This window comes from Miniopterus natalensis, chromosome 1 (genome assembly GCF_054644295.1).
Source record: "Miniopterus natalensis isolate mMinNat1 chromosome 1, mMinNat1.hap1, whole genome shotgun sequence".
NCBI classification, from domain to species: Eukaryota; Metazoa; Chordata; class Mammalia; order Chiroptera; family Miniopteridae; genus Miniopterus; species Miniopterus natalensis.
The window spans coordinates 164,042,883-164,068,856 of NC_142081.1; the positions used below are offsets into that span (position 1 = coordinate 164,042,883).

The window sequence follows — 25,974 nt, forward strand, 5'->3', positions numbered from 1 at the left end:
CAGGGTCTCATGTTTGGTTTAATGATCTCCTATCAGTGTTTTAAATTTCTTAATTGTTTATGAACAAGGGGCCCCCCAAGTTCTGTGGTTGGTGCTGCCTGCTATCTGTAATCTTGATCGGTAGTCTCTTACCAGCCTCCACCCCTCGTTTCCGTGCTCTGACTTCTGCCTTTGTGGTGAACGGGATGTCTTGGCCGTCTCCTGCCTCATGGCCAGTCCCCTGGTCAGTCCCTGTCCCTGTTAGCGTGTCTGGAGCGCCTGACACTGTTGCCAGACCCTACCTTTATATGTCCTCTTTGGTTTCCAGGGCTGTTACGGTTTCCTTCTTTTCTCTGAATTTGTTTGATAAAGGCAAGTAGAATAATGCAGTGAAGTTAACAGTCATAACCCATGCCTCAGGGTTTTTCTGTTTCTACTGTGAGCCCATCCTCTGTCCACCAGGATATATTGGTACGCCCTTATTTTCACAGGGTCAGGGACAAAATTATGTCTAATTGGGTAAATTTAAAAGCAGAACTACACTGCTACCTGGGAGGTATTACAAATCACAGGCAGGGTTTTGTTTTGCTTTGCTCTGCTTTGCTTTCCTTAATACGGCAATGAAATGAAGGACATACCGAGGGTTTCATCAGTTGAATATATGAATGGTCGTAAATTTCCTCGAGTCTTCTTCATGAAATAATCAATAACGCTAAAAAGGTTTGGAAGTGTTACCTGTATAAAGAGAGCATGAGAGAAGGTTCAGTGTCACCTGTGTAAAGGTAGAGTGAGGGGAGCTCAATGAAATCTAATAAGAGATGACTGTGTATTTCCTGACCTCCAGAAAATCATAGCCATACCTCACTTCAGTGGCTTACTGAATGGTTTTGCCTACCCATACATTTTATTTCTCCTTTATAATCATGCTGACTTCCCGTTGAGGAATTACCCCTTTCCCACTGGATACCTTTTGGTGGACAATAATTAGGTACTCTGCTCTTCCCCAGTTATTACATGAGAATGCAGCTCAAGCTAGGTCAGAAATGCTCCCTTCCTGAAATTTGAACTTGAGTAGAGGAACAAGGAAGGCTAGTACATTCCTAATCCGATGGTTTTTGTAAGTAACTGTTTCCTAGTCCCTGATTTCCATGCCTTCTAGTCATGCTATGTGTTTCCTATGTTCTTAAATTTATTTTTGCTTAATTTAACTATATTGGTTTCTTCTGCTTGGAACAAACAGAAATTAGCATTTTAATATCTCATTGTAACAGGATAATTTGCTTGGCTAGGAATAACTGCAATGCGTTGCTATCCCTAATATTTTTATACAAGTAAAATCAGATTAAAGCTGAACATCCCCAGTAACCTTGAAGAGGAAAAATTTTCAGAAAGGGACAACCTGGTTGAGGGGTAGGGTTGGGAAATGTAAAAGGTGAAAGAATAATCCAGGCTGTTGGATTTCCTTATGTGGGGAACTGTTTGGGCTAATGACAGATAAATGAGCCCAGTTTACCACTTGCAGAGACACATTCTTGTTGCCTGACTGTTGCTTCCATTCACTTGGTCATTTGGATTTCCCTTCTTTAGTTCTGTTTCCTTCATTAGAATTTTTGAAAAATCCCCATCAGGAATGGACATGGGAGAGCCTCTGGGAAGCATTTATAGCACAGGTTTAAGTGGAGTATGTGAACCAGCAACTGCCTTGCTCTTGGCAAAGGTCACTAAAGGTTATGGTCAAAATATTAATTCAACCATACCCTTTCTCTGTTTGATCAACACAGTGGGCTTGGAGGGGCAGGAGAGCTGGAAGCTCAGTTTTAGAAAAGATACTGTCAACATCTTCAAGAACCATAGGTTCCATTTAGTGATACTACTTTCCTAGCCCAGTCTTTTCACCACTGCAACCTAAGATCATAGGCCTATCTACGCTATTTCAGCATCCTGGACAATAGGCTACATGACTACATTCTCACTGGTAGAGACCAGTGTAAATACGACCTTTCCCCCCTGTAAAACAGGCATTGTGTCAGGATTGTGATAAAGAACCAATTAGACGTACGTAAAGTACTAGCTCTCTGCCAAGGAGAGTATGTAGTGGTTATGATCCTGCATCTCTGGCCCCATGATATGTTGGCTGGGGGAGCAGGGGGTTGCAGAAGAGGCCAAAACCCCTTTTTAAATATATTCTACTGATTTTTAGAGAGGGGAAAGGAAAGGAAGAGAGAGAAACATCAATGTGAGTGTGAAACACCGATCACCTGCCTCCTGCATGCCCCATACTGGGGATCGAACCCGAAACTTGGACATGTGCCCTGACCAGGAACAAACACAACCTTTCGGTGCATGGGACAATGCCCAACCAACTGAGCCACACCGGCCAGGGCCAAACCCTCTCTTCACTGTTAGGTTGCTGTTGAGGGAGATTCCTGAAATTCTGCGTGGTGGGTATGAGAGGACTAGGCACCCACAGCTTTTTTCCCATTAGAAATAAGCACATTGAACATCAAGCCCAGAAATAAACCCATGCCTGTATGGTCAATTAGTGGCAAAGGAGGCAAGAATATACAGTGAGGTAAAAACAGTCTATTCAATAAATGGAGTTGGGAAAACTGGACAGATACATGCAAAAAAAAAATTAAACTAGAGCACCACCTTATACCGTATACAAGAATAAGCTCAAAATGGATTAAAGACTTAAATGTAAGGCCTGAAACCATAGAACTAGAAGAAAGCATAGGCAGTAAAATACCTGACATTGCTCTTGTAATATTTTATATATCTCCTCAGGCAAGGGAAACAAAAGGAAAAATAAACAAATGGGACTATATCAAACTATAAAAGTTTTTGCAGAACAAAGGAAACCATCAACAAAATGAAAAGACAGCCTAACGATTGGGAGAAACTATTTGCTAATAATACATTCGATGTGGAGTTAGTATCCAAAACTTAACAAAGAACTCATTCAACTTAACACCAAAAAAAAAAATTTAAAAAATCCAATTAACAAGTGGGCAGAGAACCTGAATAGACACTTCTCCAAAGGGGACATACAGATGGCCAAGAGACACATGAAAAGGTGCTCGATATCACTAATCATCAGAGAGACGCAAATTAAAACCACAAGATATCCCCTCACACCTGTCAGAGTGACTGTCGTCAATAAACCAAGTGTTGGCCAGGATGTGGAGACAAGGGAACCCTCGTGCACTGTGGTGGGAATGCAGATTGGTGCAGCCACCATCAAACACAGTACCAAAGTTTCTAAAAAAATTAAATAGAACTACCTGATGACCCAGCAATTTCACTTCTGGGTTTTTATCAAAAGAAATCCAAAACACTAATTCAAAAAGATTTGCACCCCTATACTCATTGCAGCATTATTTACAAGAGCCAAGATATGGAAGCGACCCAAGTGCCCATCAATAGACGAGTGGATAAAGAAGATGTGTGGCACATATATACAGTGGAATATTACTCAGCCATAAAAAGGAAGAAATCTTACCATTTGAGGCAGCATGGATAGACCTAGACGGTATTATGCTAAGTGAAGTAAGTGAGACAGAAAAACACCATGTGATTTCATTTATATGTGGAATCTAAAGGACAAAATAAATGAACAAACAAAACAGATTCACAGATACAGAGAACAACCAATGTGAGGGGATTGCGGAACTGAGTGGAAAAGGTGAAGGGATTGAGAAGCACAAATTGGTAGCTACAAAATAGTCACATGGATGTAAAGTACAGCACAGGAAATATAGTCAACAATATTGTAATCACTGTGTACGGTGCCAGGTGGGTACTGGACGTATTGGGGGTATCACTTTGTAAATTATATAAATGTCTGACTTCTATGCTGTACACCTGAAATTATAAAATAATGTTGAATGTCAACTGTAATGGAAAAATAAAAAATATGCTAAAGAAATAAGCACATTTAAGTAATTTGGAGGACATAAAACAACCACTTAACAAAATATATCTCTCCCTGAAATGACTATAAAGATTTACAGAAAAAGAGAAGTGTGAATAATGTTTAGCGGATTATGTCCTATTCTGCCTCATCCACCTGCTCTTACATCTCACTTCTCGCCCTGGGTATCTGCCACCTCGGAGCTGCTTGACATGGCTCTTTCTCTCCAGCACTGTGTTCCTAGGCAAGGAGTCTATTCTTCCACCTTTTTTTGTGTTCTACAAGGTAAGTTTGGAAGGAAGCAGGAGAAAATTCATCAACAAGAAGGAAATAGAATAGCTACTTACAGGTTTTTCCAGTTCTATAGTGTAGTTTTTTCCAACGCTCATCACTTTGTAGTGCTTGATTCTTGGCATGCTAAAATGATATTAAAAAAAAAAGTTAATATCTGTTTGAGTGTACTGTTGGGTCAAATCAAACTGAAGTGAGTATAAAATGTCACCTGTATAATAAAACCTATATTTCAAAGACTAAGCAAAAAAGGTGGTGTGTGTTTTTCTGTTTAACTGATTCTCTGTGTTCCTTTTTGCGGGGTTACGCTCTAGCGATACAGGAAACCTGGGTCATTGAGTGGTTCGGTGAGAAAAAATAACAGGGATAAATAAAGGAATCAACTGAAAATCTTTTAGGCAGAAATTATATTTTCAAATGCCATAACTTAGGAAAATCCTTGGCGGGCATATACAAATCAAATACGAATTCTCTATGTTAAAAGAAGTAGAAAGAACTCCTGAAAGCAAATTACTTTCTATTCCACCTCCTCTCTAACCCAGTCAGAAAGCTCTCAGTGACTGTTCTTCCTGCTCGAGTATATTCCACCTTAGACTTAGAGATGGGGAAAATGCTAGGAGTTAGGTACTGGGTGAACACGTGAGTGAGCATGTAAGTGCAGTAGATGAGTCGTAATGTCTCCCTCTTCTAGGTCACGTAGCACTCTACTACTACCCTAAACGTGCGCTATTTTATTGACTGAATTGCTTAAGAACACATTCTATTCACTTTTGTATCCCAGCTTCAGGCATACAGTAAGTATTTGTGAAACTGACTTTTAAAACTTTAGGAGCCCACCTCAAAGTGCTATTTGCTACAACTAACTTACACTGAGAGCTAAGTCGGTGTCCATGCCAGTTAGTTTTGAACAACAGAATACTTGCCTTGAAGTCCCTTGATTCACATGGCAACAGTGTCAGGACCAAGACTTTTTCTAATATTGAAAAGTACACAGCATTTATTACACTGCCATTTACTTGAAAGACATTGAGCACCTGTCAGATTTACAGAAGCTGGCTGAAGGAAATTGTCTACCAGGTGAAGTTTGTCCGCAAGGCCTCCCGCCTTTCTCCCCACTGCTCCCCACTGCCCAGCACATGTCTCTAGGACTGAACTGCCGTCTGTTCAAGGGGCTCTCTCCTCATCTGTTACATTCAAACCTGCTCTCAATTGTATATCATGTTGAAAAACAGTTAATTTTATTCCAGTGGCTTATTCTAGAGCTTTACTTCAAAACAAGTAGTAAAACCTAACCCTCTCCCCTCCTAAAAAGGGGAAAAAGGAAAAAAACTATTTCTTAATGCTGAACCTTCAGCCATCAGTTCCAGATTGGTGAAGGAAATACTTTTGGACAGAGGCGGTCTTACAAGTTCCCTCTGTTGGGGTGGGTGGCTCTGGCTTCATCTTTACCCCTACCATGAAAACCAAGCCTTAGAATCATACAGTTACGGAAACTCTCAGCAATTCCATTTAGAATTCCTGTATTCCTATGAAATAAGGGATTGCCATGACCTGGAAGACTGATGGAAAGCTTGCACGCGTGGGCTTTATAACTACAAACACCTAGGTTCAAACGCTGGTTCTGCCCTGTAAGCTCTCAGCCTTTATTTCTTCATCTATAAAACGGAGATGGCAGTGCTTCGCTCACAAAGCTGTTGGGTGAATTTTGTTTGAAAGGTCCTTCGTACAGTGTCTGGCAGTAAATTATAACTATTTTTTATACTTTTTAAAAATTTACTGTTTTAAGTTAGCAGTTTCTGTAAGTCTCAGCTTCTTCATGGAAAATACTGTCTGTGTTTTTATTGTGCCTGAAGAAAATGCGTGCCAAGCACTCCACACGGCGCCCACAAATGGTACCCTGTAAGTGGGGGCAGTGCTTGTCATCAGTAATAACCATCATGTCATCATCACGGCAAAGCTGCGACAGGAGAGGTAGCAAAGGTTAACAGGGCCTCCTGGAACTTTTGACTAACAGGACTGAGTTCTGAAGCAGAAAGGTAGGAAAAAATTCCATTGAAGTCATTGAGGCTTTGACTCTCATTTTAGACCTTTGTTTTTCTTTCATATTTTGTTTCTCCAAAGGAATAAAGGGAGCAGGAAAAATGAGACCGATAAGTTTAGTATATTGCGGTTTCATGTGTATGACCTCAGAAAAAGCAGCCTGTCTTTAAAAAAGAATGTGTGGTCTTCAGTGTGGTTATAAATACTTGTTCTTAGCTTCTGACCTCAATTTTTGCAAAAGAATGAATTTGGGGTAGATGTTTTCTACTGCTTCCTTGGTTAATGGCTTTCCTAAGTGGTTACACTGCTGGCTTGCCACATAGTCCTAACGATGTTTAGGAAACCCTGCCAAGCCATGACCTTAGTTGTAAGAATAGCGTTAGGTCTTATGAATTCACATACCACTGAGCTGGATAAAGGTGGATGAGATTTTACAAGAGAGGAATCACCTGATAATTTGACATTGAATGGCTTTTGCTTCTTTCTGAGGACTAGTGTTCCCTCCCACAGCTGGTTTGTTAACAGATGGAGATAATTTTCCTTTCATGATGTGTTTGTAAACCAACTTGTCCTTTTCAGCTAGTGTTTTACCAGACACACTCATCTGAACGTGCATGGCTGAGCGTGTCTCCTGCAACCTGTAAGACATGAGCTGGCTCTGTGGGGAGCAGGTGCTTCCTAATAGTCTGGGTTCCTGCCAACCTTAATACTGAGCTCTACAGTCCAACAAGCTACAATTCTACTACCCTCTGCAATTGCTATCCTTTAAGTGAACTGTTAAATGAAAGATGTGGAATCTGGGGATTCTAAAAGACCCATTTTGAGACATTAGAGGACACATATAACAATATGTAACATTATATTCTGACTCATAAGAAAAATTTGTACAATAACAGTTAAAAAATTGTTAACGGCTTTCATGCCGCAAAGTCTAAATAAGCTTATACTGACTCCAGTTTTAGAATGCTCTAGTTCAACCATTCTACCTCACTCCTTGCTTTCTAAATATGAACTTTTAGGGTGGGGAGGTTATTAGTTTTATGAAATATTATATTCTTATGACTATCAGTACAAAAGCATGAACTACATGAATTCAAACTGGAAGTGAGTATACTATAATGAGAAATAACTTTGAAATGTACTCCTTTGCCAGATTCTTATGAGTTTAAATAAAATACAAATATATGTAAAAACTATAACAGTAAGTTCATATCCTAAGTGTAGAAACTACTTGCATTTGGTCAAAAACCACATCTACAACAGAAAAAAACCTTTATTTCCCATAGCTCCCTTGTACAGTGCAATGCAAAAGTTGGGCTAATGTAGACTACCTTCCAAGGGACCCAGCTGCTGCTGTGCAGGAAATGTACAGTCCTTAAAGAGCCATTAGGTCTCAGGATTTTGTTTGTTTCATGCAAAATAGTAACATGCAAATCGGGGTTCACATGCAAATTGGTCAAACATCCTATCCAACCAAGAAAATAATATGAAGGAAACAAGTTTATCATTCTCGTATGTGATCTAGTTTACTTTCCAACCAGTTAGATGGCATCTTTCTTAAAAAATCTGCAAGATAAAAATTTTAATTCGCTTTTGTGTATTCATATTTTTTAGCATGGAAATAAACAGTTAAAGACATTCTATCTTTTATGTGGTATCTAATTTCCTAAACTCTGAAAGAGGATAATCTCCTTGATCAGAATATACTAAACAGAAAAATCCACTTTTCTCCCAGGAGTTCTTCTGAGCCCACTGATGCCATAATTTTTATTTAGGTTGGATTTGTTTCAAGGTAGCCAATTAGATGATAAATAAATTATAACTGAATTATCTATGATATTCTACTATATTAATTGAAAATCATTAACTCCAAATGTTATCCTATAATAAATGAAAAAATAATGAAACCAAAAGTTTAGGTTGACATAGATGTTCATACTCTCTTCACACACAGACCCAGGATCTGATTTACCATCTAACATTCTGGCCAACTATTCAGTGTATGTGGCTAGTGTATGCAGAGCAATCGGCAAGTGAATGAAGCTGAACTGGCAAGTAATTGGCATGGCTCCTACTGGCAATGCAGCCATAATGTCATAATTTTAATTTTTCCTGTGATTATTTTCTTTTACAGCCTTTATTCATTGTCAGCGTCTTCATATTTAGTCTCTTTAGAATTATTGATACTTATGGTAGGTTGGAAGGTAGATTCATTGATAGATATGTTATAACTAAAAAATTAATAGAATGTTACCCTCAGAAAAAAAAAAATTCAAAAAGGAAAGTTCTGTTTATTCTTTTTTCTGAATAAGAATCACTTATTGAATATTTTCGTATGGAACAAAAACCTCTATTATGTTAATTGTATTATTAGTTGTGAAAATATTAACTAAACCAGAGTTACTGTTGCAATGCACGTTTTCATAGACTTTGAGAGCTGAAGTGAAACTTAAAAGATCCAACCACCCTAGCTACACAGAAAAATCAACTTGTACGTGTAAATGTTACTTTCTCTATCAAACATAAACCATTTTACCAGAAAGAAATTATTACCCTTGACAACAGGCCCCTAAATGGCCCTTTTCATAGATACACCAAACCATGTCATTTTTCTCATCACACCCCAATGGCCTCTTCTGTCATTCACAGTAAAACCCATGTCCCCACAATGATCTGTAGGGTTTAGCACATCGGTCCCTACCCCACCTCTGTAATCTCATCTCCTGCTGCTTTCTCCTAGCTCACTCTGCTGCAGTCACAAAGGCCTCTTTTGTTTCTTAAACAAACCAAGCCTTCTCCTGCCTCTGGGCGCCTGCGCTTGCTGCCTGGAATGCCCTTGTCCCAGATACTGAATTGGTCTGTTCCCTCACTTCCTTCAGATCTCTGCTGAAATGTCAGTTAATAAAGGAGACCCTCCCTGACAACCCTATATTGAAACAAGAGCAACTAAAAAATTTTCTCTTTTTTTTAATATAAAACACTTCATGAATTTGTATGTCATCCTTACACATGGCATTCTCTGTATCATGCCAACTTTAGAGTAGGTGCTACCAAAGAATGCATGTAATTTTCTCTACTGCCTCTGAGAGTCCCCTCATCCTGGTGTATTTTACTTCCATAGGCCTTATTAGCATGTGTATGACATTTTTGGTTATGTATTTATTTATAGTCTGTGTTTCCTTGCTGGTACGTAAGCTTCCTTAAACCAGGGATGTTGTTTTGCTCACTGCTGCATCCTCAGAATATTACTTGGCCCATAGTAATTGCTCAAAAATTATTTGTTGGAATGAATGAATGAATGAATGAATGAATGAATGAATGAATGAACGAACGAAGTGTATCCAGGACCAAAGTAGTTCGCTCCTCTTCCCTCCTACTTGGCTGAGCCTTCAGCACTGCTTATCCCTGTAACATTCCCTCCCTGTTCTGGTCATATTTTTAGCCCCAACAAAACACATAGCAGGTGCTGATCTGAGCTTTATGACTTTGCTTTCAAAAGTGATACCATGCTTTTAATGATTTCACATGTTTTTAAATTAAACATACTCTGTCTCCTGCCGAATAGTGATGGAGAAGTTTCTGCTGTCACTCCCAGGCCTCAGGATCATATTTCCCAAGGAAGGATTCTTCTCGAGCATCTCAGTTGCTTCTTTTCGAGACACTGTATAAAAACATCTACAGAGGTGAGATAAAAAACAGACATTTTTTAAACTAATAAAGATCATTACTTGAAAAAATGCTTCTAAAATAACTTTAAGAACTGCAGTCATTAACTTTTCTTAAAATCCCAGCTTCATTATTCCAATTACAATATGATTATAATTACTATTATTACACTATGTGTCACTGTGAGTGTGTGTATGCTTAAAGCCCTCCATCCGTCATCCCTCCAAAGCCTCTTTCTCTAACTAAAGGAGACCTGAAAAGTTATCTACTGATCAGTATAAAATCGCCATTACCATTCGAAAATCTAAGACAAGAATTAACGATGTATCTCAAGTCTCAGTTTATAATGATAGGCTCTTGGGTAAATAATATTTGTTGGTGGTTTCTTTCCAGAGATACGAAACACCTCTATACATGCTTCTCTTGCATGGTCTTTCTTTTAAATCATATTTAAGGGGATGTCTTAACTCACTCCTTTTGGTATAATATGGCTTTCTTATGACATTGGTGATGTTTTTACGTGTCAAATTTTTAAGAAAGCACTTCTCATTTTTATAGTAAATGTTGTAGTCCATGAACTATACAGTCACAGAGAAATATCTGGCAGGATTTGTAATACATCAAAATGCTAACAGCAAATGTCTTTGAGTTGTGGAACAAGGAATAATTTTAGTCTTCTTTTTATTTATCTGTTAAAACATATATTGTTTTATTGAGCACAAAAGAAAAAGAAGCAGTCTGTGACTTCTAACTTAGCCTATCAGTCATTGGTTTCAGCTAAATGTTTTGGTGGGCAGGTTTCGGTGATAATAGCACAGAAAGAACATGAGTCAGAACCTGATGTCAAAGGTGGGACCAAGACAAGTTTACTGATAAGAACTCGACCATGATTCCAGGAGGAAGGCGTTCACAATCTTAGTCACACTTTTTAACAATATAACAGTAAAAAACAGATGTAGGATGTTGCTGAATTCAGCATGTTCTGTGCCTCTTCATTTTTCCAACAATACCATACACTCTACACTGGGCCATCCTCAAAGTACAGCTCAATGACTAATCACTGATTGACTAACAACTGGATAGAACTTCCAGTTATTTTTTTAACTGAATTTATTGGGGTGACATTGGTTTGCAGACTCATACAGGTTTCAAGTGTACAACTCAACAAAACATCACCTGCACACTGCCTCGTGCACCCATTGCCCAAAGCAAGGTCTCTTTCCGTCCCTATTCATGCCCCTTTACCCACCTAAACGTACGCCCCAACCCACTTTCCTTCTGGCTAACACCACACTGTTGTCTGTGTCTATGTGTTTTATGTGTATATACACGTGTGTGTTTTTAATTCTTTGCTGTAATTTTCTGAGAGAAAATCAGTCAATCAGAAAGTTGCAGGGTGAAAAAATGTAATTTCCTTCCTTCCTCTTAGCAGTTTTTATTTAGGTTTAAACTTTGGAAAGAATATCTGTTTGGTCTGAAATGTAGGTGGAAGGGGATTTCCTGTGTGGTAAGAGAGTTGGTACCAACCTGCATTTTGCATTTTGTTGATCATGACACAGAAGAGGAAATGTGGCATGCACTCAGAAATATGCCGTTTGTCCACAGACAGCTTATGCCCTTGTTTAATGAGGTCATTGACTAACTCTCCTTGATATTGATAAAAAGAAATGAATATTAACACTCATAAATAAACTGGAGTTGATGGTGCACTTACACTGGCATAGGGTTCAGGACATCCACGTAGTCCTCAAGTGGTTCCCTCTCTTCTTCCAGAGATGTACTCGGCTCTGTCTCAAGCCGCCTTTTCTTTTCTCTGTCTAAGACTTCATGCAGCCTAATGACTTGTCCAGGCAGGAGTGACACATGTTGGGGAACTGACAGCTGAAACCAATTAAAACAGTAAGCAAACAAGAAAGACAGCAAAATCACTAACCAGTTTTTAGCCAAGAGGAGCCTGTTCTGGTCCTAGGGAGCTTCAGATACCTGACGGAGATGGGTGGGTAGAAGCATGCACAGACGATCTGGGGGTAGGTTAGGTGTCCTAGAACAGCCTCTAAACCAACTAGAACCTGCGCAGGGTGTACAATGTTCTTCCAAGAAATGTCCCTTTTGATTTGGCCCCAAAGCAAAGCACACCCACCTTGCACTCCAGGCTAACTGACGTAACAACAGATTCGTCGTGTTTTCATTCTGAGTGTGCTTGTTCTCACTGCCAGGGAAGCCCCAGAGCACCTGCAAAGCGCACAGCTCTCCCCCAGGTGACCGAGAATTACTCCACCAGCTGTATGGTAGCCTGGCGTTGAAATGGCACTCCACTGGGGACTGAGCTCAGCAGTCAGGTGTGTATTTTGGCGTGCTTGTGTGTAGTTCATAGTTCTACTCACACATGAGGGTTATGTTACCGTTTCACTTACTACTGTTCTTTAACCTTTACTAGAGATGTATTTTGAATTGTGTGACCTATACCTTCCTGATCTACGTTTATAGCCCTGGTTAGACCTCTTTATGGCCAGCTGTGTGCTCTTGGAAAGTGCAACCTGAACGGTAGAATGCTTTCTTTATGTGACACTACCTAGCCTGCATTTGGGGGCAGCCGTGCCTAATTAACATCTTCATCTCCAGAGTGGGGTCCCTGCTTTCCAGGGGGTGTTGGGAAGAAAACACTGAAACTTCATTTTCTATTTATTATCTAATTAATTCATGTAATTGTCTATATTTTAAAACACATGTATGTACGTATATATGAAATTTGAAATAAAAATGTACTGATAAGGGCACATAATCAAACGGCTTAGAGAATATTTTCCTGGATAACTAAGCTAACTAATAATCAGTAAGGTTATTTTCTTATATACCAATCCAGAAAAAAATAATAGAATGAGGGAAAGCTAATGAAACAGCTCCTCCTTACTAATTACCTATTACACCCCAAGCATTGTATTATTGCCAATCCTCAGAACAATGCTACAAGATAGGTATCCTACTTGACAAATGAAAAAAACACACAAAAAACAGATTCAGAAGATTAAATAACTAGTCTAGGGTCACATAGCTAGTAAATTGTAAGACCAAGATTCAAACTCCATTTTCTTTAATTCAAAAGCAACATCTCAGCTCTTTCAACCATAGTCTGTGTTTCTCAGACTTCTCCTAAAGTTCTAACAACAGCACAGAGTGATCTGGGATTGTTGTGCAAAAACAACATTTATAGAGCCCAAAATTTAAGGTAACATCTCTTCTTTTGGAAATTCACATAAATTTTATATTCTGTAATATACCTACATATATTTTAATTTAAAAATGATGTTTTTTATCCTTTCTTCAAGGGGGAAAAAAAAATGAAAACAAAACTTTGGGGCCAAAACATGAAGTATAATTAGTGTAGCAGAGAGATGCACCCCGAAGCTTTCCCAGTGGTTTTACTGTGCTCCTTGACCCCCACTCAGACACCGTCAGGGTACCTGTTCCCACAAAATGCGGCCTTTCCGCAGGAATGCAGCGCCTCAGAGGGGTTCTCCCTCCCCCAAAGTCAGCATGTCTTTCACACCTTTAACGGGCCTACTTTTGAAGCCACCTATGATTTACCCACACAGTAGCTGAGCCTCCAACTTTTATTGGCTAAGATAAAGAACTATCCTCTGTCGTCTCAGTAAAGAGCAGTGCTTATTTCAGGTGACTGCAAAGCGTTTACTTAGGAACTAGCTTTGGAGAGAGTCTGTGTTTAACTTACCCTAAAAAACAGAACATTTTCTTATCTGCTAAAAGTATTAGAAAATATGGTGCTCTTTGGGGGGCTGATTATAAAAGTACCCCTTGCTTCTAAGACAGTTGCTACAGTGGCTTTGTTTAAACTAATGGTGGTTATCTCACTACAGCAGTAAACCATAAGCAGTAGATCTTACTATTGATCTCAAATGAGATGCCACAGAGTCTAACAGATCAGCATCCCTTTGTCTTAAGAGTCACTAAACAAACTTTTCAAAGTGAGTTTTGTTTTGATGGTCCCTCCCTGTTACATTGTCTATGTTATTCATAAAATCCATCTCAGGTAGCATTTTATAAATATGTATTAAATAAATAAGTATGGACTTGGAAAGTATTTTAGAGAATGACATTTAAGCTAAAATATCAGAATATTCAAAGGACCATTGTATCACAAGGATGATACCAAAAACTAAATCTCCCTGACCACTTGTTATTTGTTAGCTAGCACACTGCCCTGTTTATTTTCTTCATAGCAATAATCACATTTTAAATTATCTTGCTTATCTACTTGTTTATTTCTCCCCTCTCCATCCACTGGATAAAAATAGCAACTCACAAGTAAGTCTGAAGATTTATATCTATCTTCTTCAACGGCTATATCTTTGACCCCTTTCACTCTGCATGGCTCATAGTAAATGTTCAGTAAATATTTGTTGAATGAATGAAACAATCAACCGAGTGATTTTTCCTACCTCTGTTACTGTCAGAATGAATCCTCTCCATTCTTCCCCACTTTCTGTGTTCTCTGTCTAAAGATGAAGACAAAAACAGATAAAGAAAAGACAATGACCATGAATGTTAACACTTTCATTAACTTCAAATAACTTCCAAATTTCATGATTGCTTGAAAAAACTCAAGATGTGTATGCCATCAAAAATCAGCACGGTCAACAAAAATGCATATTCTTTTATTGAAGCACATTGTTTTAAAACAGTCAGTTGTAATTTTTTGCACCATTTAGAATCAGTTGACTAGAATAAACAATTCATTTTTCTTTTTGCTTAGAACTGTTAATGTGTATTTGTTGTGGAATATTTTAATATTGCTTTTATCAGAAGACAGAGTATATAACTTTAATGTGTTTGCTTAGTAAACAAGTAAAATTATACAAATTTACTTAACTTAGAAAAATTTAAATGATAGCCCACTTATTTCTGCAGTATGTCAATTCATGGTCAATCCCACAGTTGGTATTTAACAATGACTGGCTTTAAATTTGGGGCAACCAGGTAGAACCAATGAAGTTATTCCTTAGACACTTAACAGTTGTTAGCTCTAAAAACTTCAAATATGGCCAACATTTATTAAGTTCTTACAAGTAGCAGCTACTATTCTATTCACATGTATTATCGTATTTGATCTCCATAGCAAAAGGTACTATCATTTTTTTTACAGATTTATTTATTTAACAGGTATCGAGTGCCTTTTAGTGCTAGGCACTATTCTAGTACTGGTTTAGATCAGAGAACAAAAACATCCTTATTCTCATGGAGTTTACAGTCTAGCAAGGAACAATCAATAATAAACAGAATAGTAAATTATATGATGTCAGAAGGAAATAATCAGAAAGATAAAATGTAGATCAGGGTAAAAGATCGAGAAAGTCGTGGCGGGGAAAAGGTTGCCATTTTAACAAAGTAGTCTCGGTAGATCTCAATGAGAGGGGCCCATCTGAGCAGACTTACTACCAGGTGCAGAAACCAAGGCACAAGGGGAGTTAAGTAACTTACCTAAGATCACACAATCAGCAAATAGAACAGCCAAATTCAACCTCGGCTTATGACTGGCCCTGCCTGTGCTCTTAACCATCACATCAGGATGGTTAGTAAACAAGTAAATGTGATTCATTCTGGGGCGCAGGTTTGTGGGGTGCGGCTTGGATTTCCTAAGTACAAGTGATTCATAGCGCACTGAAGTTTAATGACCAGTGCTTTTAAGGTCAACTCCAATTGTATCTTCTTAAATTGCAAATTATTCTCTTTGTTTTTACTGTTGTTGTTGGTTGAGTTTAATTGGCTCACTTTAAATCTGGGTGTACAGATCTCTGTCGGTGTGGAGTTTAGACTTTTAATTAATAGATATTAATACCATATTTCACAAATTGTGTATATCTCGTATACAGTTTTTTTCAAATTTTTCTAATTGTCTCAGTAATGCTCTTTATTAGCTTTTGGGCTTTTGTGTGTTTGCTTGTTTTTTCCTTGTGTGATTCACGATCCAGTCCAGATCACACTTTGCATTTAGTTGTCATGACTCTAGTTTCCATAATTGGAACAGGTGTTCAGTCTGTTTTTGGCTTTCCTTACACTGGTAGTTTTTAAGCATATAAGCCAATGGCCTTGCAGAATGGCTCTCAATTTGTAAAATACGGGTTTGTCTAATTCAGTGGTTCTAAACATGTGTCATGTAGGACATGTCTCAGAATCATCTGGGAACTTGGTAAATGCCAAGTTCTTGAATATCAATTCAAGGACAACTTTTAAAAAACACCAGGTGGGATCCCTGACTTTGTCACAGGACAAAGAATATGGTTTCAGTGTGCTTGTATACTAAACAAGTGAACATGCCCTTTTAAGTCCCTATTTAGAAAGCGTAGTTCTTGGCAAAAGGCAAGAAAGATTAACAAAGTACAAGACTTGGCACTCCTCTAACTCCTCTTTAGCTCAGCCACTGGGCTGTGACGAGGTGAATACTATTTATAACCACAACTTGTTTCAGACTAATTTCGTCTCCTCACTCACCTGCAGTTGCACTTCTTCTTTTGGCAAAACAAGGGTGAATTTTGCACAATTCTTGTCAGCTGAATTCTGCTCAGTAAGGCATGTGAGGTCTATTATGTCTAACTTGTCAACATACTGCAAAGACAAAGGGGAATCCCATTTAATTGTTTCATGGGTAACATACACTAGTTTTAGTAGAACGGAGAATAAATAATATTTTCCTTTCAACTAATTTATACTTCGCATGATATCCTGGTTTTTCAATGTGTCACCCCTTCCCTTCCCATGTGAAAATGTCTTATGTGGTGGTGTGCTGGAACTGGCACATACAGGTTTACAAAAGATGATTTGTTAAATTTTCAGGAATTTTGCTAGCTATTTGTTAAATACAGCCTTTATTAAAAGTTAAATTATATAGACATATAATAAATGAATTGAAAACAAAGGTAATTAAAATTCAAAATTTATCATTTTCTAATTATATTACCACATGATATTCTCTATGCTCTTAAAAGTTACTTACATCTTTATTTCTGTGTGATGGAAATACTATATAATGGTGTGCTGCCTTGCTTTTCTCCTACCTCATTTTCAGTGAAGTCACACGATAGGTGGAAATCAGCCATGGTGGGAGTATTTACACCATGGAAATTGGCAAACTTTATAAATTAGGGCTTGATTTATGGTTTTGTTAATTGTCCCAGAGGCCAGCAATTTTTTCTGCAAAAGCCAGATAGTAAATGTTTTAGGCTTTGTAAACCACATACAGTCTCTGTTGCAAATTCTTCTTCTTCCTTTTTAACAACACTTTATAAGTGTGAAAGTATTCTTAGCTCATAGAGTATACCAGATTGGGCCACAGGCAAGATTTGGCTTAAGGGCCATAGTTTGCTAGTTCCTGGTCTAGACTTAAGACAGTGAAGGAGATAAGATTAATAATGCAGATGAAACTTTAAAATTTGTTGTGCCTGAAACTTTTGTATTTTGAACAAAACAAAAAATTGACAAAATATTATTCTATAATTCAAAAACTGTTATTCAGCAAAGAGGTTGCTCCTATCATTGAAATATAGGTGAAGTTCTGACATAATTATTGTTTTACTTTCCTCTTACTTGTTAATGTAAACAAAAATATTAGCCAACATTGATGTCAAATATATTTAATGACAATAAATTTATTAGGAAAACAGTATATTGGAAAACAACTCCAGTTGTCATATCATGATTGAATTGCAATTCTGATATGAGTTCAGAAATATCAGCAAAAACATTCTATGAGAATCAATTGCTTATATGAAAATTACAATAAAGAGTATTATGTATTTTTAACTATGCTTCACATTCTTTTTATAAATAATATTTATAATCTATATACATATATTGATACATATATTTTTTCCAGAAAGCCATTTTCAACAATTACCACATACTACTGGTTATAAGGATCCTATTAAGAAATTCCTATCTTATCACAGTACAATAAAAATATTTCTTCTAAGTAACTGGTCTATATAGACTGGTTTGTGTGTAACTAGCCAGACTTGCTCTCTAGTATTAGGAAGATTAGGACCACTTCTAGAAAAGATAGTAGGGTTTTTATGGTGTAATTTTTAACTAAATTAGCCTTATTCTTGACTTCTTTTTATCTTGTATTTTTCTCTCAGTTATGCCTAATATAACTTATTTTACTATATTCTTGTAAATCCTGCATTGTTTTTCTGAATAAAGCAGAACATAAAAACAGTAAGTAAAATTTTCCAGAGCTATTTCTATATTGATAAGGTTTAGGGTAAGTTTGGATTGGGCTATTTATTTTTCAATGAACAAAGAGATATTCAACATAGAAGGAGAACAGAATTTAAAATTTCACAAGAATCTTTTTTGATGGATTGTCTAGATTAATCTCAATGAATTTTGCTGAGACAAGAGGAAGCAACAAAGGAAGAAGTGGCCCAGTTAGATAGAGTACCTGTAAGCTGAGCTATTGATTAGAAAAAAGGAGGTCATAACTCTTTGTTTTCAGTTGTAGTGCTGAAAAGAGCCTTGAAGGCCGCCTGTCTAATCTAGCTACCATCTGATGCTTGAATCTCCTCCGGGATATGCCTCCCTGTAGTCATCCAGTCTGTGTTTGCACATCACAAACAATATGCAACTCATGCTGCTATGCAGCTTTGCCTGCTAGCAAGTTTTTGTTTGTTTGTTTTTTGTTTTTCTTGAATTAAGCCACAGTTTTCCTTCCGGCAGTTTTCAGCCACTGGTCCTAGTCTCTTTTCTCTGCAATAACACTAAACAAATTCATGACTCTTTCACATGACTTCCTGACAGCCATTCAAATATTTAAATGCAGCTTTAAATTCTTCCCTCTCATAGGCTGAATATCTACAGTTTCCGCCTGCTCCATTTCTGTGCCTTCTCCTGAGACTGTCACCCAAAATATTCCCCCCAAATTCTGCATCCGCTTTTTATACCAGTTTATTATAACAGTCTCTTCATGGCACACTGGTTAAGAATGCTGGCTCAGGAGCAAGACTCGGATTGTACCCCTTTCATTAGCTGTCTGATCTTGTACAATTTCTTAATCTTTAAACTTGCCTACTCAGTTCTCTAAAGTGAGGGTTAAAACAGCACCTACTCTACAGGGTGGTTATGAGAATTAAATGAAATAATACACATAAAGATGCACGAATGCTCACTATGTGCTTTACATTTACTATCTCATTTAATCTTTTTGATAACCCTATGAGAGGCTATTTTTTCACCCTAATTTTAGAGTTTTGAACCTGAGTGTGTTGGTGATCTTTTATTGGCTCCCCTAGATTCACTGTTATCCCTTCACCACCCAACCCTGTGCGCCAGGATAGGGACATATGTGGACAACACTGTGGGCACCCTTACTCTCTGGCTTCCCGCTGGGCCTGAGTGCTGGTGAACGTTGGCAGGAGACAGAGCAGTGATGCGAGTGAAGTCAGGCATTCGTGCAATTGCTTCCTCAAGCAAAGGTCACACTCCTCTCAAGACAGTCACCTTCACACAACTCTCACCACTACTCTCTCTCTCCTTTAAACCTAGGGGCCGTACGGGGCACTGTCACTAGTCTCAGGTTTCTGTACTGTCCTTTGTGGTTTTTCTACATCCTGTCCACTGCTTTGAGTATTGCATCTTTATTAAACTCTCTTCAAATTGCCTAATTTGAGGTGTCAACAGTTTCCTACCAGTTCCCTGCCTGATGCACTGAGATAAAGAGAGGTTAGGTAAGCAGCCCAAGAAACCAAGTTGGCAGAGTGAACAGTGGCAGGGTCAGGGTAAAACCCAGGTAGCGTACCCGAAGACTAGACTCGGGCACTAAGCTGTACTGCCTGTTGCAGTGGGGACTGTTGACTCCCTCACTCACAGTGTGCGTTATACAAAGGTCGGAACAGGCTCTTTACATTTTTACTGACATCAGTGGGAAGGTAGGAAGCAAAACAGAGAAATGAGCTCTGTTAAAATTTGTTACAGTATTTGAAAACACCTTTATATAAGTCTTGTCTATCCAGAATTCTGGTGGAAGATAAATATTTTGTTTGGTTTTGCTTTTATTCAAAATGACTTCTGGTTAGTTTATCACTAATGGAGCTGAGCTGTCTGCGGGTGGAATACAGGCTCTTTTTCTGTTTCTTTCATAAGATCTGGATATGTAATAATGATGCTCTAAGGAGTGTCGGCTGCTACATCCAAGGTCCAGAATGGTTTTCTTTAAACAAGTTACTGGATCATAAAATCTCTTATAAGCATAGCATTTCATGGTAGGCAAGAATTTTCTACTAAAATACTACATTTTATTTGTGGGGGGAAAAATAAATCCACAACCATCCTTCAATTTTTTTGTGTGGAAAAATTAAAATATTGACTAATTATTTGAAATTAATATGAATAAATAAATATCAGAATCTTTCATTGTTATTCTCATGCTTGAGTTCTTAGAAATCCTGTTTGGTGGGGTATGTTTTTGTCTTTCCAAAGAAAAAAATTATGACATAGTGTATGTTATGAGGCTTTGGGGATCATCTGGTTTCTTTCAGATTATAATTGCATGTGACAGGAAGATAAAAAGGGGAAAACTTAAGGTTATCACTTAGTATTATGCAGTTGTGTCCAAAGGTATAGCTAAAATTTTCACTTTTCAACCAAGTTTTATTATCAGGATCAGAAAGAAAAGAATACAAACTTTAAAATATGAGTTAATACCTGCTTCTGAGTTGCCCAGAAATTTTTATTGCCGTGGGTCTTATAATTAGTAACCCTCACAAATATAAATATTCTTGTTTGAATTGGTTTTACTAAAACGTTTTTACTTTTGGAAGACAGAAAATCCCAAATGAATAATAGACTATATGACAAATGTATATTGGGAAAAAACTGAGTCAGCTGAATATGTTTAACTACTTACTATTGTACTTTTTTTGTCGTTATAAAAGAAAAGCGTCGTTCCTCTCAACTCTGTCCAATAAAGTTTATATTCCTGTGGGAAAGAAACCATAAGCATCAGTGTAATATTCAGCTATGTTCCTATTGACATTTTACTTTGTAATTTTATTAACTGCTGTGAGATATAAGATTCTTCTTTTTCGTGAGATAAGTCAGCTAATTTTTATGGCTTAATTTTACATTTAATTCTTGATTAAATCCTTCACAAATTCATTTCAGTGTAAGATGTGAGGTAAAGCCCTGGCCGATGCGGCTCAGTTGGTTGGAGCGTCTTCCCTTACACCGAAAAGGCTGCAGATTCAATTCCCGGTCAGGGGACATTCCTAGGTTGTGGGTTCTATCCATGGTCCGGGCTCAACCCATCGATGTTTCTCCCACATAGATGTTTCTCTCCCCCTCTCTCTCTAAAATCAATAAACATCCTCCAGTGAAGATAAAAAAAAACTTGTGAGGTAAGGATGTAACTTGATCTGTGTTTAAGTAGATCATTTACCAAAACTTCCTCATTGATTTAAGATATTTGATTTTAATGCAGTTTCAATGGAAGCTTGCACCTATATGAAGGGCCATTTAAGGGACCAGGATAGGGCAAACATTTAATATCTACCTTCCTGGACAGTTGAAAGGGTTGAATAAATTAACACATATAAAGCACATAGCATAGCAGATGACTCATAGTTTGGGTTCAGTAAGTAGTATATATTTATATAGATCAAGGAAATGTGAACAACTGATAATGATAAAATAATAACACCATCAAAGCTAAACTTTGAAGTCCAGATTTCATTCCCGTGGTAAACATTTTATTATTAACACATCCACATTGCTATGGGCTCTATAGAAATACAACTTTTTAAGTTTAAAAATGTAAATAACTCTCATTTCACCCAAGTAAAAGTTTATTTAAGTAAGAGGAACTAACATTCTATGAAGATTATCTGTTCTGTGTTACAAAAGAATGGAAGGAGGTTTAAGGAATAAAATCCTTCCACATCTAAGGACTTACCTCATACCTAGCTCCTTCCAAAAGTATGTTTTAAAAAATTCCAGTCAGTTTCATGAACACGTTGATCATTCCCCTTTTTAGGGCTTAATAAACTGAATTTTTATAATATACTGGATTATCTGAGTTTATATTGAGAATTAAGGTAAGAAAAATCACATGAAGAAATTTTTTCATTTGTTTATAAATTTGAAGACACTTTTATATATTATGGTGTTTTGTGTCTCTTTAATGCTGACATATCACTTATCCCTTTTTTGACCAGCAAAATGTTTGTCACCTCTTCAGAATTTACATACTTATTTTCTCAAATAATGGGAGCTCTATAACCCATTGCTCTTATTTGCTTTGGATCCCAGGAAGCTCACGGTCAAATTCATTCTGAGTTACAACCACCATCTTTCTCATATTCTAAGTAGAACTATTTCCTCCCTTTGTCTTCAGGGCTGATAAGGTGCTATATTAGCCAGCATTTGCTGTGTAACAAGCTACCCTAAAACTTGGTGGACTAAAACAGCAAATGTTTTCCTTTTTTATTATTCTGTGGCTGGCTGATGATTCTATAAATGATGATACTTGGCTGTGACCAAATGGTCTAGAGCGGCCTCACTTCCTTCCCTTCGCTCTTAGCCAGGCATGCAGAATGCCTGGGAGTGGAATAATCAGAAATATATTTGATCCTTGTTCCCCAGTTCCTGGCATAGAGATCCTAAAACCTGAGTGACAGGAGTGTTTTTGTTACTCATAATGAATCCCCTTACATCATACCTGAGTTTATATTAATGAGGTGACTTGGGGTGGGACCCATGGAGAGTTTCAGGATGGGTCTGGTCCCCAAAAGAACAAATGATTAGAGGGTTGGAACTTTCAGCCCCACTCACCACCCTCCAAGAAGGAATGGGAGTGGGGGTGGGCCTAGAGGTTAAGCTTTATAAAAACTCCTGAACAGTGACATTTGATGAGCTTCCTAATTAGTGAATACATCCACGTGCTGAGTGAGTGGTGCACCCCAACTTCACAGGGACAGAAGCGCTCACTTGTGCTTGGGACCCTTCCAGACTTTGCTCTCTATACTGCTTCATCTGGCTGTTCATTTATATTCCTTACCAGTAAATGTAAGGGAAGTGTCTTCCTAAGTTTTGGGAGCCATTTTAGTAAATGGTTGAATCTTAGGGAAGGTGTCATAGGAACCTCTGATTTATAGCTAGTCAGTCAGAAGTGTGGGAGGCCAGGGACTTGCAACTGGTGACTGAAGCTGCTGGGGAGCAGTCTTGTGTGTCTGAACCCTTAATTAAGCTGTGGATTCTGCACTAAATCTGAGTAGGTAGGTAGTTTCCGAATTGAACTGAATTGTTCAACAATCAGTTGATGCCCAAAGAATCAGAGAAATGGCTGTTGGTGCTGGGAAACACCTACTGAGACAAGTGGAGTCTTCCTCCACACGGTTTCATTCTCCAGCTGGCCTAGACTTGTTCACAGGCTGGCAGAGGGATCCCCAGGTGCATGAGGTAGCACAGCCCAATGTTTGGGTACTTTCTAATCCTTTGCCTTGTCACGTTTACCAAAGCATGACCCAGGCCAGATTCAAGCTATAGAAAACTACAGTCAACCTCTTTATGGAAGGAGCGGAAAAGTCCTGTTTCAAAAGGGAGTGCGTATAGCTAGCGAGGCTTGAACAAATTGGTAGTATTACTGCAGCAGTGTACCTCAGAGGCAGGGTTGGAACTTGGAGCAAGGTTTCTTTGTCCGAGCCCTGTGGTCTTTCCACTCCATCCTGCCTCCCCACTGAGAGCTGACCGTCATGTAATGTAATGAGCCTGCTGATGCCTCCTGATTCTTGGAGGAAAGGAAAGCAAGAGAAAAGCCTGAAGTCAAAGACTGCCACCATGTTCACCTTTTTATATTAGCTTCATTAGTATTAACCTACTATCAGACAGAAAAACGACAGTGACTAATAGCTAGTCAGGGTTTACTGATTTCCTTCTGTCTGTCCATGCAGACATCCATCTGTGCTCCTGAGAAAAATTGCAGAGGTGTTCAGTCATGACAGAATGATATGAGTTGGGTAGAGTTAACCGGGGGAAATGGGAGTTTTACTGGTAAATGAACAGATAGGTTTATGGAAAAGATTAAGGAGGACTTGTAAAATATGGGAAGAAGCAAGAAAAAAGACACTGAGTTGAGAGTAAAGGCAGCCTGGAGAAGAAATAAGATTATAAATAACACTAGGACCTGTGAACTCTAACCACAGCCACAAACTGAAGGTCAGATCAAACTTACCTTTGGTAGGCAGAGACCTGTGGGCCACATCTTGATTTAGTTTCTGATAAGCTCTCATGAATACCAGTATAATCTGAGTCATGTATAAATATTACTCTCAATTATCAACATCTAAGTATATATTTATATTTACAGAGGTATGTAAATATTTTAAAAATTAATTTGGAAGGACATATTTTTGAATGAAATACATTTAGCCCCAAGTTTCTTATTTTTTTAGCAATCACTTGTGTTAAGTTGCTAAGTAAGAAAAGGGACTGAAATGGGACTACTGAATTTATTGCTAGCTTCATAATCATTATATGACCTGTATTTAGAGTTTAAGGTCACTCTCTCATTTTCATGCAATTAAACAAATGTTTGAAATTACTGAGCTTACTGTTGAGCTGAGAGTGATAAAGAATCTAGTAATTAGACATCCCCAACCTTTGGAAGCCTACAATCAAATGGGATCAGAACTTTAGTTTGAGAGGCAGCATGATGACCTCAAGTGCTTGGCAAGAAAATCCAAACTAGGCCCCTTACTGAATGAGGAACTTTGATCATTGCACCTGTGAGCCACCACTCATTCATCTGAAGGGGCTAAAATAATTTCTATCCAGAAGAGTTACTGTAAAGATCAAAGTGACGGGACATGAAGAGCCCAGCATGATAGCTGCCATATATCAAGACCTTAAGAAAATATACCCATTGTTACATAGCGCACTCGATCATCACAGCAACCCATTCCATTTAAAAGAATTGCCCAAGTTCCATAGTTGGGCTCATATTTCTATCTTCTGGCTCCCCAGTGCTCTTTCTCATTGAACTGTAACTAGTAAAAATCAATTATAATGCAAAAGCCAGTTAAGTTCCTCTCTGTCCTATGTCCCCAGTAAAAAGCTCCCATTCTTTTTCTCCTGAGGAAGCAAATTGCCTTTGCTTAAGGAACGATGTTGTATAGTGGTCTCCAGAGTGGGGCACATAACCCCAGGGGTGTGCGAGATAATCCCATTGGGGAAGAAATTTTTAGAATATCTAAGGTGTGCAAGATAATCCCATTGGGGAAGAAATTTTTAGAATATCTAACTCTATTTCATTTATTTCATCTTAATTGCTTTTTTTGCATATCTCTAATAATTTGTCTGGAGTATTAGTACAGAAGTACAAGTTTGATTTCTAAATAAATTAATTGTCTTATATTAGAGACCTATGCTTAAAAATCTTGAAAAGGGTGTGTTTTATTTATTTTTTAAATATATCTTTATTGATTTCAGAGAGAGGAAGGGAGGGGAAGAGAGAGATAGAAACATCAGTGATGAGAGAGTCATTAATCGGCTGCCTCCTTCACGTCCCCTGCTGGGGATGGAGCCCGCAACCCGGGCATGTGCCCTGACCTAGAATCGAACCGCAATCCCTTGGATCATAGGTCTATGCTCAACCGCTGAGCCACGCCAGCCGGGCGAGTGTGTTATTTTTAAAAATTGGAGATTACAGCATACTATGTTGGAGAGCACACCTGAGATAGCCCTGAAAATTTTCTAAATAGTGGCAATTAAAGGACCCATAAGAGAAATGTTATTTTGATATTATTATAATGACCACATTCTTTCAGGCTAATAAGAAGACATTACACACATTGTTTTTAATTTTAGCACATCACAGATTGAAGAAACTGTGAGATGTTGTCCAAACTCTCTCTTATTTTTAAACAGTTCCAGATAAATGATAATTTTCCCCATTTATAAGAATGGTGTTGCTGTTGGTATCCCACTGTGGCATTTAATAGCTCATAAATAAATCTTCCTGATTAATTGAAAATTCTAGTGCTGTAGTTTAAGCAAATTTTCCCACGTTATCTTTTCCATGA

General features: G+C 38.0%; 1 protein-coding gene and 1 pseudogene across 1 annotated transcript in view; both read right to left on the bottom strand.

Annotated features, from left to right (window-relative positions):
- Nucleotides 1-25,974, bottom strand: part of STAP1 (signal transducing adaptor family member 1) — a 30,440-nt gene that overhangs the window by 1,851 nt on the left and 2,615 nt on the right. The window contains exons 2-8 of the mRNA XM_016213200.2: nucleotides 20,805-20,876; nucleotides 16,397-16,510; nucleotides 14,347-14,403; nucleotides 11,604-11,770; nucleotides 9,770-9,898; nucleotides 4,240-4,309; nucleotides 618-714 (exon numbers count right to left, since the gene is read on the bottom strand). Of these exons, the coding sequence (XP_016068686.2) occupies nucleotides 618-714; nucleotides 4,240-4,309; nucleotides 9,770-9,898; nucleotides 11,604-11,770; nucleotides 14,347-14,403; nucleotides 16,397-16,510; nucleotides 20,805-20,876 (706 nt within the window). The remainder of the gene's footprint in view (nucleotides 1-617; nucleotides 715-4,239; nucleotides 4,310-9,769; nucleotides 9,899-11,603; nucleotides 11,771-14,346; nucleotides 14,404-16,396; nucleotides 16,511-20,804; nucleotides 20,877-25,974) is intronic.
- On the bottom strand, nucleotides 9,190-9,284 carry LOC148094488 (U6 spliceosomal RNA; annotated as a pseudogene).